The sequence below is a fragment of the Diplotaxodon limnothrissa genome, linkage group LG15 (genome assembly GCF_057381915.1).
Source record: "Diplotaxodon limnothrissa isolate DT_005_m linkage group LG15, D_limnothrissa_male_GT1.1, whole genome shotgun sequence".
Classification (NCBI taxonomy): domain Eukaryota; kingdom Metazoa; phylum Chordata; class Actinopteri; order Cichliformes; family Cichlidae; genus Diplotaxodon; species Diplotaxodon limnothrissa.
This window is the reverse complement of record NC_140610.1, coordinates 12,031,749-12,045,110: the sequence shown is the minus strand read 5'-3', so window position 1 is coordinate 12,045,110 and position 13,362 is coordinate 12,031,749. Positions and strand designations below refer to the sequence as shown.

Sequence of the window (13,362 nt, the reverse complement as noted above, 5' to 3'; positions counted from 1 at the left end):
CTTCTTTTTTTTTCTTCTTCCTGCTCTTATTTGCTCAGCTGGTCACATAATATCCACCTCCTCTCTGCTGATTCATATTCTCTATACTTGAATTCATGACCCCACATTTCCATTTTCTCGCTGTCAATCTGTCTGTGTCTGTTCCTTACTGTAGCTCTGTTTTGTGTTGATTCTGTATATTTATTGCTATTTCTACAGAACTGCAGTCATCTACTGTAAGTGGCTTACTGTTTCCTGAGTTACATTTGCAGTGCATACATACTGAGAGCGTACGGTTAAAATTAAATGCTCCTTAGTGAAACTGATCCCTGTGATTTTTATCTGTAGGGTACATAATGAGCTAATATTTTAAATGAAATGTGTGTAAGGAGGAAGTCTTGCACTGTAAAGAGTTTTGTTGGAGGGGAGGAATGGGCTGAATCTCTGTTACCAGACCATAAAATTTACGTCACTGTGGATGTTTCCTTTTCCTTCCTAACAATTACCCAGGAACACATGTCATGACATTTAAATCAGGTGTCGTGACCCTCGAGCTTTCAAATGCTGAGGCACTTGTTCTTTTTTGCCATTTTTTTTTTCTTCTCTCATGCAGACACAGAACACACCAGCTTTCTCTGCACAAACAGAAACATGCGCTATTGCTTTGATGATCTCTTTGCTGGAACTGTACGTTCCTTGACTGAGAGCCTTTCAGGTTCGGGCGTCCTGGTGTGGAGTGTTACTGTCAGCATGAGAGTGGAGCGGCTGTCATCCAGCTACAGTTTCTCATCAATGAGGTAGGTTACAAAAACAGAGAAATGACTCCCATTTTTACTTGTGGTTACTTCTAATACACGCTTGATGACTGATTGCAGCTACTAGGCTGATTTTGCTATTTCAAACAACTGCTGTTTAGTCTTGAAATTTAGCAATCAACAGCCATGTCACGATTTTCTCCAACCTTCTTTGTTTCGTCATTGATCTTATCAGGTAATATTGAGCTTTTTCCAGTTTAGAACAATATGGCTGCTTGTGTTTGAACTATACTGATGCGTTGAAAGTTTATTGTGCCGAATTGATTTAAAAAACAATATAACATGAAGTTGTTTTACATCTTGTGGCAGTTTAACTGTTTTTTGGCTTGTTCCTTGTAATAACACAGTCACAGCACAACTTACCCAAACATTATTCTGCACCAGAAAACCTCTTATATAATTTTAAGCTACAATACTGTGCAAAAGTAGCTCAGTTAAAATCATTGTACAGTGCTTCAACAATGTTGATGTCTGGTCTCTGATGTCTTTTCTATAAAGGTACATTTTTACTGCATTGACAGTGTGTTTGAGATCATATTTTGCACGATGGTTCAAAATTTTACGGCACTTTTCTTGTTGTTGTTCAGTTTTCTCAAATCATTGCACAGCATGCTGAGATATGTCAACGGTTCTTTGATTAAAAAATACTATTTATGCCTGACTAACTGTGCTATCCTAGCTATTTTTTAAAGAATAAGCTAAAGAAATTAGAAATTATGAGTTTTTTTTTTTTTTCAGAGTTGTCAGCCAGCCTGGACTGAAAGGCTGGCTCCTTGGAAGCAAAATATAAAGAAATGAAGGAGCAGCTCAAGACTTTTGCACAGTACTGTACAGGCCAGACACAAACATTTTTGACTATCTTTTCAGACTTTTATCACTTACGACCAGTGCAGTATTTCATACTTAGTGTTTCCGGTATGTGTGCTTGTGTGTGTTAGCATCTGTGTGGCTGTGACTCAGCAGCTCAAACGAACCCTTAGGGAGATCGAGATGATTTTTTTGTGCCTCCCACACACACACACAGACATACACTTATATACATCTTATGAATCATCATCGTTACCTGGGAGAAAGCTGCCTGATTTAAACTCAGTTCCCTGAGTTTCTAGGGAATGCAGTCTGACTAATACATGTCATGCTCGCAGACAAAATGTGCAGACGTGTTCATGGAAGCTTCAGTAGTATGTAGTTAATGACACTACCATGTTTGTGTGAATGCTTTTCTTTTGTCACCTTCAAAAAAGGAAACTCAATGCCTCTGTTATGACAGGGGGCGCTGGTGAGCGCTTTGGCAGATGACAGCGTCCACCTATGGAACCTGAGACAGAAGAGACCAGCCATCCTCCACTCCCTCAAGTTCAACAGAGAGAGGTAAGTGGGTCGCGCATAAAAGCTGCAGCTGGTCAGAAACACCGCATACTTAATTGAGTCCACTTGCTTTCCAGTTTTTCTCTCAGTTGTTTCTCTGCATGCTCAGTTAGACCCCACACCTGGTCTGGTGCAACATGAACCGTGATTTTCTGAGTAGGGTTAGTGTCAGTTTGCCGCCTGTTTCAGCTGTTAGTTTTTGCAGTCATACAGTGTGCAAACAGATGGTATTTCATTTGGCACATTTGTCTGTGCGCTTGCAAAACTGTGCACAGAGCACTGGAAGTGACAGAGAGTCTGATACTCTCGATTTCTCTCTCTGCTGGTCTCCAACTAAACACTTGGTATTTGGGTCACTTGCTTTGCCTTTGAGGTTTTTCCCATCACTGGGGCACAGGTGTGAAACCTACCCAAACACCTGAAGGTTTATACCAGTTTACACCACGCAGAGACACAAACATGTCATGAATAAAAACAGAAGTAATGTGAGTGATTTTTTTTTTCAAGTAGTTGATCAGGTATGGTGATGTAAACCTTTTCTCCACTGGACAAATCTACCCTATTGTTACCCTGAAGAAGAAAAGCAGTCTATACATATTTGTTCGGCCACTTTGCATGTTTCAATCGACTTTAAGTTATTACCGTATTTTCCACACTATAAGGCGCACTTAAAATACAAATTTTCTCAAAAATCCACAGTTCCCCTTATAATCCAGGGCGCCTTATGTTTGAATTCTGGTTGTGCTTACTGACCTCGAACTGATTTTATGTGCTACACGGTGCTCAAAAATCAAAAATGCTTTAGTACGACTTTGGTAAGCGACGAAGCTGCACCGCTTAATGGATTGTCTGAGCATTACAGCTACCGTAGTCAGGAGCCTCAACGAGTAATCTGGGTCCAAAACTCAGTCTTCTTCAGGTCCCAAATCCACATATGGATATGTGGACCATATTATTGCTCGCTAGTATACCACTTCCTAACATTAGATTGTGATGTAAATTTCTGAAGAATCAACACTGTTTTTTGCCTATAATTGTATTGTGTTATGATAATTAAGGTGCCAGGATAGACATCTTCTCAGGGTTGCATCTAAAGGACAGAGGGAATGGTGCACATACTGGCAAAATTCTAAGTCATACTGTCTGAATACTGCATTTTTTTTTTATGCAGTTTAAGTTCTGAGACACAAGTACAGAATCACCTCACCTCCAGGAAGTTAGTGTACACCCATCAGAGCCAATCATATCACTGGCCCACGATCTGTCACTGTGGAAAGCGGTGAAAGGGTTAAACCTCAGAACAAATGATCTGAGATGGCGATGATGTGATGGACAGGTGGCCAGCAGCACCTTTTAGGGCGGATTGTGTTCTTGTGGAGGCGCTTGACTGCCTCTGACATTTAGTAAACATTGCCGCCCAGCCGAATGACCTCAAGACACAGCATCAAAGAAGAGCAGAGTTACTGCTAAGAGACGTCAAGACGGGAATAAGAAGCTGCAAAGTCACTTGACACGTTTGAAATGGGAAAATAAGAGAAGACCGTTAAACTAATGCAATGGAAGCAACTGAAAAAATCTTAGGAAGAAGCTTAGAACAGTTAACGAATTTGAGATGGAAATAGAATAAGAAAAGAAAGCTAGAGATTACCAAAGAAGGTTATAAGGTAGGAGCAGGAGAATGGAGCATCCATTTAATTCATTCATGTTCTCAGCCCCATTCAGTTGAAATCAATACACAACATGTAACAAGTTGGAGAAAATTCAGATAACTGAGCTTCATGAAGAAGTCTTTCCAGTCAGACTCATTGGGAAAATCAGACTGACTATCTCTTCTGCCCTTCACAGGCACAATCTTGCTTGAGGTTTGAATTAACTTTTTATTTGCCCTGTGTATCCACAATATGAGTTTGCATTTTTTCTCAGGTATGAATAGATTTTTTTTACTTTCTAAAGACATACAACTTAGCTGAGGTGTTAATGATGGTAAAACCCTGCGGCAGACTGCTGACCTGCTCAGGATGTACATCGCCTGTCAACCGCTAGGATAGGCTTCAACTGCACCTTGATTCTGAATTAAATGAACAGAAGAAAATGGTTGGTTGTAGGTGTTAAAGTCCACTGTGTCATCTGACACAGCAGACAGTATCCTCACCCCCAACTATTTTGCAGTGAGGGATTGACCCTGGTTCTGCTGGAGGTTTCTTCCTGTTAAAAGTAAATTTTCGCTTCCCACTGTCACCTTGCTCATTGGGGGTTATCTGAATGTCGGGGTTTTCTCATACTATTGTGGGGTCTTGACGTTACTTCACTGTTATTGTGATTTGGCGCTATATAAATAAAACTGAAACAAATTGAGTCAGCTGTCTTTAGCTGGGCTATACTCATCCAACTTATACTGTAGATAAAAATTGGTGCTTCTCTATAGACAAGTGGTAATACTATAGAAACCTTAGTGTAGCTGTGTACATTACAGGCCTATCCGGTTGTTCAGTGATGACGCGACGAATCCTACTTCCGGGTCTAAAGTAGTCTGCGTTTAATATGGCTTTTGTGTTGTTAACATGTTTAATGTTATGTATTTTCTTCTATTTGATCTCAAAAAACTCCTAAAACAGTCAGTGATCCCTGTTGACCTCCCTCAGCTTTTATTACCACTAATCATTTATTCAGTTCAGCTCAGTTTTTAAAACCTTAGGATGTAACTACAGCCCAGCCCATGCAGCAGTATATGAATGACTAACCTCGTATTGTGGATGGATTATCTCAGTTGTTCTCCTGGCTGAAGTTTGGTCCTTTTACAGCATCCTGCCATGCAATTACATTTGTTCCTGACCACCGAGAACACTCACGTTAACTTTTATCGAGTGGAAAAAAAGTTAGCTTGTTTATATTATGCTAACATAGCTGTGTCGCTAGCGGTCACGTAGCACATAATTATATACCAGCTAGCCCAACTTCAGTAACCTTACAAACGTCACTGCTGTTTAGTTTTCCGTCTTCATTTATGCTGGAAGTGATAACAGAGCTGTACGTTTTAATTTGTTTCCAAAACCCCGCAGTCAGGACATGCTATATTGTATTTAGATAGAAGCTAGCGAGCTAACTCCCTGCTAACTTCTAACTCTGTTAAATGTCATAAATTCCGTTTTCATGGATGCCTGGATGTTAAACTCAATTGTTACACCTGGTAGAGCAGAACGCTGATTATTTTATTAAAGATGAAAGACTTTAGACAGTTTTTCAACTCTCAGTAATGCCATAGTGATAGTTTGATATATGGACCTGCAGCGGAGTTTAAACCCAGACACGGCTAGTGACGTCTGACTGAACAATCGGATAGAAATGTGCATCAGTTGATTTGGTCTTACATATAAAATACCAGATAAGGTGAAGTTGATAAGGCTTTTTGGATGACTTCTTTGGACTAAACATACAATGATAGGTGTGTAGAAGCTAATGGGTTTAAACTTTAACAGTATTAGAAATCAGCTTACTATTATATGCTGATACCTCCCATAGGTATTTTTATTAAAACAACTGATCTTTGGAATTACTTAGATTTTGTAGGACCTCATGCACACTCAGCTTTTCTGTCACACCGTTAAAAAGAAGCTACAGATATCTGTAATCCTTGCTTTGTTTATGTTTGTGTGTGTGCGTTTTTTTAAGTGTGCACCCCGATCATACTTTCTGTAGCTGTCAAAAGAAAGAAATACCATGAGGTCATGTTTCCCAATAGATATCACACCTTGAAGTGTCATCTGAAGTTAAGAGTGAGTGTTCTAGTAAAGCCAGAAAACTTTCAATTATTTGTAAGGCCAAGATGTCGGTCACCCACTGCAATCCAATCCCATCTTTTTTTCCTTCTTGCCCTCTCTGACACTTTGTTCAAAGCTTGAATTGAACTTGCCAGAGGACAGAGCAGCTGTGAACTCCATCAAGAAAAGCACTGACTCACCCATCCAGAACTGTGACAGCAGCTTCTTAACAGGGTGAAAAATACTCCACTATAGTAATAAAAATTATAATAATAATGTTAAGTCATAGTAAAGTTAAGACAACATTCAAAACAAATATTATGACAGCTTGTGGTTGTAGATGGACTTAACTTGGCGTAATGAACAAAATTCCTTTGGCTCTGCGCTTCACTGCAGTCAGTGGTTATTGCTTAATCTCTTGGTGATGACAAATCTGTGACACGTCTGGAAAGTTCCAGCGTTTACCACAAAGCCACAAATTGTTTCTTTCTTTCCGTGATTATCGAAACACGATAAAGCGCGTTAATTAATGAGAGGGATAGAGGTGCCAGTAGACAGATTATTTAACTTTGGAGAGAGCTGGGCTTGCTGTTTCTTCCTGCTAAGCTAAATGCCTCTTGGCTCAGGCTCTGTATTTAATGCACAGACATGAGGGTGCTATTGATTTAGCCAGCTGCAGTATCTCTCAGTAAGAAAGCAATTACTGCAAACGTGTCGCCCAAAATGTTGCACTATTCCTTTAATGGATGTTTTGGTTTTGGACGGCACTCGCTTTCGACAGCTTTCTCGCCAGCAGATCAGTCTTTATGACTGCCAGAGGTGGGACCAAGTCATTGTTTTGCAAGTCTCAAGTAAGTCTCAAGTCTTTATCCTCAAGTCTCAAGTCAAGTCTCAAGTAATGTCAGGCAAGTCAGAGTCGAGTCTCAAGTCACTGGTGTAAAAGTCCGAGTCAAGTCACAAGTCTGAAATTTTGAATTTCAAGTCCTTTCGAGTCATTAAAAAAAACGAAAAAAAGCATGTTGCAGTTATGCTAAATGTAAATATTAGACCATGTAATTTTTAAATCTGTGTTTTTCTCAACACATGACAAAATAGTGAACTTAGAAAATATACACAAATTGTGAAATTGCACCTCTTTAGAATGCAGCTCAATTAAACCTAGCTCCAAGAATAATTTTCACCGACAGTTCTGAGATAAGCTGCATGTTATTCTTGGATGCGGTTGTAGGACCGGCTTTAAAATCGCATGACAAAAATATCATACACATTAAAAAAAAACTGCATCACCAACGTAGCCTGGAAAACATTTGCTAGTTAGATGAAGTCAGCTATCTCATCGTAGCATATTTATAAGCATATTTATAAGCATACGGTTCTTGGAGTGAGTGCACACACTCATGAAGTTTAGTAACTTCCGGTCACTGCAACAAGCCCAGGTACAGTTTACCGACGGATGGGTACAGGACCTTGAAATGCACCGTGTAGAAAGTAAAGACCATCGTACGTATCATAAGTTTACCAGTCTCACAAATCGTCTTCATAAATACACATTCCTTAACCGTTTATTAATAGGACCTTTGAGCTCAACGGTAATTAATTAGTAGTGGAAATAATTTCTGGTACGCATCACAGAAATGTAGCAGTGACAATAATACTGTATGCTGTAATCGTACTGGGCAATTAGTGATACAAAAAACCTGTTTTATCCTGTGAATAAAAGTATATGTTTTTGTCAATGTACCATAATAACAGAAGCGAAACGCAATATTGTGTCAGGACAATTCACTATTTATGCACAATAAACAAAGGAGCATAGCACGACAATTTCTGTTCAGCGCCAGACTTGCTTGTAACCTATATCACCAATTATGTTATGAAAATGACGCATTAACTACAACAGCAGACTGACCTTTGTGGAAATGCTTGGAGCAGACTAACCTGTGAGCTGGAGTGTTCTGGGACGTTATATTTGATCTTTGAATGGCTGCAATCCAGGCCATCCGTCGCCTGTTTGTCACTTCGGAAACATGGCTGAACAATTTCTCTTAAACGTCGTAATCCGATAACAACCGATCTCTTTACCCGTCGGCTTCCCGTGGCTGTCATGCGACCGGCTATTGCAGTTAATAATACAACAGCTTCTTGACATTTTTGTGTTTCTTTTTATCGCTGTGTAACTGATTTTAATTGAAAGCCTGCGTGCGCTAGTACTTCTTGCCACGAGTTCCCAGAATCCTTTGCGGTTCTACCCGTGAATGACGTCACATTTTCAATCTCTATATAATATGCGTGTTAAATTTTATATTTGGGGTGAAATATCAAGTCTTTTCAAGTAAACCGGTTCAAGTCCAATTCAAGTCCCAGGTCATTGGTGTAAAAGTCCAAGTCAAGTCACAAGTCTTAGAACATTTTTTCAAGTCAAGTCTAAAGTCATAAAATTAATGACTCGAGTCTGACTCGAGTCCAAGTCATGTGACTCGAGTCCACACCTCTGATGACTGCTATCTTTAAAACGGTAACTTCACTTTTACTATTGATAAGGCTGTAAAATGTGGAGAAGCTAAAGAAAGCGAACTATATTTGGTGATTAATGGCCAAAAAATGTAGTTTGGTTAGTAGGCATGCTGGGAAATTTTGTTTCTCCGTGTATGCCAAGTTGCTTGATACCTGGGGTCAGAGTGTGGGCTCTTCCATGATAGAAATATCACTGTTGAGCCACCACAGCCCACTTCCTATCATCTTTAGGCCCGTTCAAGTGCTCTAAACAGATCTTTCATTCCTCCCTAATTGAGCCCTGATCAGAATTTGAGTTGATGATTGAGAGCAGTGTTGCAGAAAGCCCCTCGAGCATCAGTATCCATACACATTAGGCAACAGGGAGATGAGAGAAAGGAAGAGAGGATGAGCTGAGACACACTGGGCCTCAGCCAGAGAGCAGTGAGTCAGTCTGTGGGAAGGAGTGTGGGGGGAAAAAGAAATCCTGCCGAGTCATTCTGGCGTAGGATGCTCTCGTCACCTCCTGGCCTCACAGGAATGCATTGCAGATGTGGATGTTATCGTCAAAATAGGGTGATATGATACGAGATAATGGTGGGAGAGGTGGGAGTGTGTGCTTGCAAAAAAGTGACACCTAATATTTTATGTTCTCTGTGGTAAGATTAAGGAAAGTCTGTTTTATAAATACTACCTCATTGTATTCCTCTTATACTTCAGTGAAGCTGTCTGACAGTCAATCAAGGTGACTTAATAATAAGCCTAAAGTCACAGCCTGCTATCACAGATTTTTTTTGTACTTAGGAGTTTGCTGACATTGGGAGTGCATCAATCAAATGTCTTAAAAATGCTTGAAAAATGAATTATTCAGTTCAGCAGACTTTGCTCAGAGATATTTGGCTGATTAAAGCTGCTGCAGGGCTGATGATTTCGATTTGATTCACTCCACAACTTTCTCCCCAGCTTCTAACCTTGCACACATGCATTGAAACATGCAAAGGTGAAAAAGTACGTGCATGTCTTTGAGCATTGGCACCTTAGATTAAAATCCCCTAACCGCTTTGGGGTATTAGAAGCTTTCATTCTCATGGATAATTTGCTATGTTTAAAGACTGTTCAACTCTTACACGACTTTTTTTGGCTGCTGTAACTGCTTGACAATGGTGATGTCATTTTTATGGAGATTTCTTTTTGTTCGCTGTCTGTGTCTGAATCACTCTAATCCAAATAATCCAATTTAATCCAAATAATACCAAAGAAATCCAAACTATTGTAAAATTTCAGACTTTGAATAGCTTTTGAAAGAGAATATTGGCAAGAAACACAGTGAGTAAAATGAAACAATGATTAACTTTGTCTTCATCCTCTCCTCCCATTGTTTACAGATCAAACATATTTATAAACAATATACATTTATGTTCATGATCACCCCTGTTAATATACACTCACCCCTTCATTAGTTGCAGCTTGCTCGTGTTGGACCTTCTTCTGCCTTCAGAATGGCCTTAATTCTTCATGGCATTGATTCAACAATGCGCTAGAAACATTCCTCAGAGATTTTGCTCTATATTGAAATGATAGCATTACACAGTTGCTGCAAAGCTTCACATCCATGATGCAAATCTCCTGTTCCATCAAATCCCTAAAGTGCTCTTTTGGATCGAGATCTGACTGTGGATACCATTTGTGTATAGTCAACTAATTGTTATGTTCAAGAAACCACTTTGAGATGATTTGAGCTTTGTGACATGGTGCAGTATCCTGCTGGAAGCATCCATCAGAAGATGGATAATACTCAAGTAGGCTGTGGTGTTTAAATGATGCTCAGTTGGCACGAAGGTACTAAAATTTCCCCCACACACCATAACACCAATAGCAGCCTGACTCGTTGATATAAAGCAGGATGGATTCATGCTTTCCTGTTGATTACACCAAATTCTAACCCTCCCATTTGAATGTTGCAACAGAATTTGACACCTGTCAGACCAGGCAACGTTTTTCTAGTCTTCTGTTATCAGATTTTGATTAGTGCAGGTGAATTGTGGACTAATCCAGCACCTAGTGTGGTCTTCTGCTGTTGTAGCCCATCTGCTGCAGTTTCGATTATATGTATTATGTGCCCTTCTGTATACACTGGCTGTAACAAGTGGTTATTTGAATTACTGTTGGCCTCCTATCAGCCTGAAACAGTGTCTTTGGACCTCTGGTGTCAACAAAGAATTTTCACCCACAAAACTGCTGCTCACTGCATATTTTCTTTTTCTTCCTTTTATCATTCTCTGTAAACCTTATAGATGTTTATGCAGGGAAAAATTCAGCAGGTTGACTTGTCTGCATTTGTAAATGTTTTGAATCGCTGCCATGTGATTGGCTGATAAGGTATTTGCATTAAGGAGCAGTTGAAAAAGTGTAACCAGTGAAGTGGCCAGTGAGTGTATTTGCAAACAGGAATGTGAATTAATATAAAACCACACAGGACAGCTTCACTGGAAACAAATTTGTTGTTCAGAAAAAAGGAAAGTGTCACAAGATCAAGGCAGCGTAGATCAAAGTATTGTAACTGGTGATTTCTAATTACAGGCGCGAGCAGATTACTGGATGATCCTCACTGATAGGAATGCCACATAAAACCATGCTTTATAAAAGATGACTTTCTGGAGTGTCCCCTCTTCACAATTAATTCACAGCGAACCGTACTGTCATACGTCTAGCTCACATTGCAGTTAGTGTCAGAGTTGTGTTGTGCAGCAGGTGTCTGTCATTTCTAAGGCAGTGTGCTTGGCTCCGAGCCTGCAACCAGCAGCTGTGTGGTGACCACTTGAAGCTGGAGGTTTCACCAGGAGACGCGTGCATGCACAACAAGTGTGAACACAGTGACACACACGTAATGACAACTGCACAAACAACTGAGTGCGTGTTTGCACACACGCACAGAGAAATGGACACACACATACACAGTAACACACTAACAAACTGCAAGGATAATTTGTATAATTATGCTTCACAGTTGGCCCTTATATTCTGGCAGTTGACTTGTATATGCTCATGGATCAAACCTATTTATACACAACATACATTTGCACACAATACATGTGCAATTACATTAATTCATATCAACAGCTGGGGAGCACGTAATAACCACACACACACCCATTTGCACTCACATATACAGACAGACAGTGAGCATAAATGCAGTAACAACTACAATATGTTTGCATTTTACAAAACCATCGCTCATGAAATCGACGCATGGGCCTGATCTCTGATAACAACGAGACGGCCTACCTGAAGGAGATTAGGAATCTGGAGAACTGGTGCCAGAGGAACAACCTCCTTCTAAACGTCAGTAAGACAAAGGAGCTGATAGTGGACTTCAGCACTAAGCAGGAGAGGAACTACCAGACCCCCGTCATCAACGAGTGCCCAGTGGAGAGAGTGGACAGCTTCAAATACCTCGGAGTTCACATCACGCAGGACCTGTCATGGTCCTGTCACATCAACACCGTGGTGAAAAAGGCCCGACAGCGTCTCTACCACCTCAGACGCTTGAGAGACTTCCAACTGCCCTCCAAGGTGCTCAGGAACTTTTACTCGTGCACCATAGAGAGCATCCTGGCGGGAAACATCTTAACCTGGTTCGGGAACAGCACCATGCAGGACAGACGAGCTCTACAGAGGGTTGTGCGGTCAGCTGAGCGCACCATCCGCTCCGAGCTCCCTGACCTGCACTCAATCTACAGCAGGCGGTGCTGGACCAAGGCCAGGAAGATCGTGAAGGACCTCAGCCATCCCAACAACAGACTGTTCTCTCTGCTGAGGTCAGGAAAGCGATTCCGCTCCCTGAAGACCAACACAGAGAGACTGAGGAGGAGCTTCTTCCCGCAGGCGATACGGTCTCTCAATCACACCACCACACAGTACTGACCCACACATATGGTTCTTACACACACACTGGACTTTCTGGACTTTGGTTTTGCACAACACTGGTCACTATATTCTTCATTTCCGGTTAATACTTGTACAGCTGCTGTTATTGTGTATATATTTATTTATATTTAGATTTCTTCATACATTCTTATATAGTTCTATATTGTGTATTGTGTATTTTGTTGTACAGTTATTTTATTTTCAACTTTAATTTATATATTTATCTTTATCTTATTCTTCCCAGTTAAATTTACCCTTCATTCTAATTTGTGTTGTACAGTTATTTCATTTTTAACCTTAATTTATATTTTATTCCTTCCTAGTTAAATTTACCCTTTTTAATTTTTCATATTTATTTCCTATCTTATTCATAGCCTTTTCCTTTTTTGTTCTCTTTAGGTCACGAGCAGTTGTCCAAGCATTTCACTACATATCGTACTGTGTATGACTGTGTACGTGACAAATAAAATTTGAATTTATTTATTTTATTTACATGCAAGCCCTCATATGCATAGACGAGGCACATCTGCTTGTGCAGTGGACCGTCTGCTAGATAAAAGGATCCCACAAGTTATCATGAATATCCGTGTTGCTGTTACATTTCCTCTGGTTAAGTGCATCTGTACAAACATGTGCATCTCTCTGATAATCTGTCCACATGCGAGTTAGCCACTAAAAATCACGTTTTTAGTGGTTTCAACTATGGTTTCTGGTATCTGGTTCGTTTTTTCCCTAAGAGATTTTGAAGTGTGTATATAACACTATTCTTGAAGAAAGAGATATATGGAAACTGTTGAGATTGGTAAACACACAAAATCAAATAACCTTTAAGCCTTATCATGTCCCTGCTTTGCGTAGATGCATCTTACACATGGACGTGAAAAATCTGGGTTACATTTATTTTTTGAAGATTTCAAAAGGTCAGTCACTGCAAAGTACTTTCTACAATATGCTAAAACTTGATTTTGATTTTGTCATGAACCTAGTATGATGAAAGCTAAGCTCTTCCACTTTATAATAGT

General features: G+C 40.0%; 1 protein-coding gene across 2 annotated transcripts in view; it reads left to right on the top strand.

Moving 5' to 3' along the window:
* The window catches only part of stxbp5a (syntaxin binding protein 5a (tomosyn)), a 110,834-nt gene that overhangs the window by 35,946 nt on the left and 61,526 nt on the right, over positions 1 to 13,362 (top strand). For both annotated transcript variants that reach the window (XM_085372136.1, XM_085372137.1), the window contains exons 3-4: positions 695 to 776; positions 2,065 to 2,165. In XM_085372136.1, the coding sequence (XP_085228262.1) occupies positions 695 to 776; positions 2,065 to 2,165 (183 nt within the window). The remainder of the gene's footprint in view (positions 1 to 694; positions 777 to 2,064; positions 2,166 to 13,362) is intronic.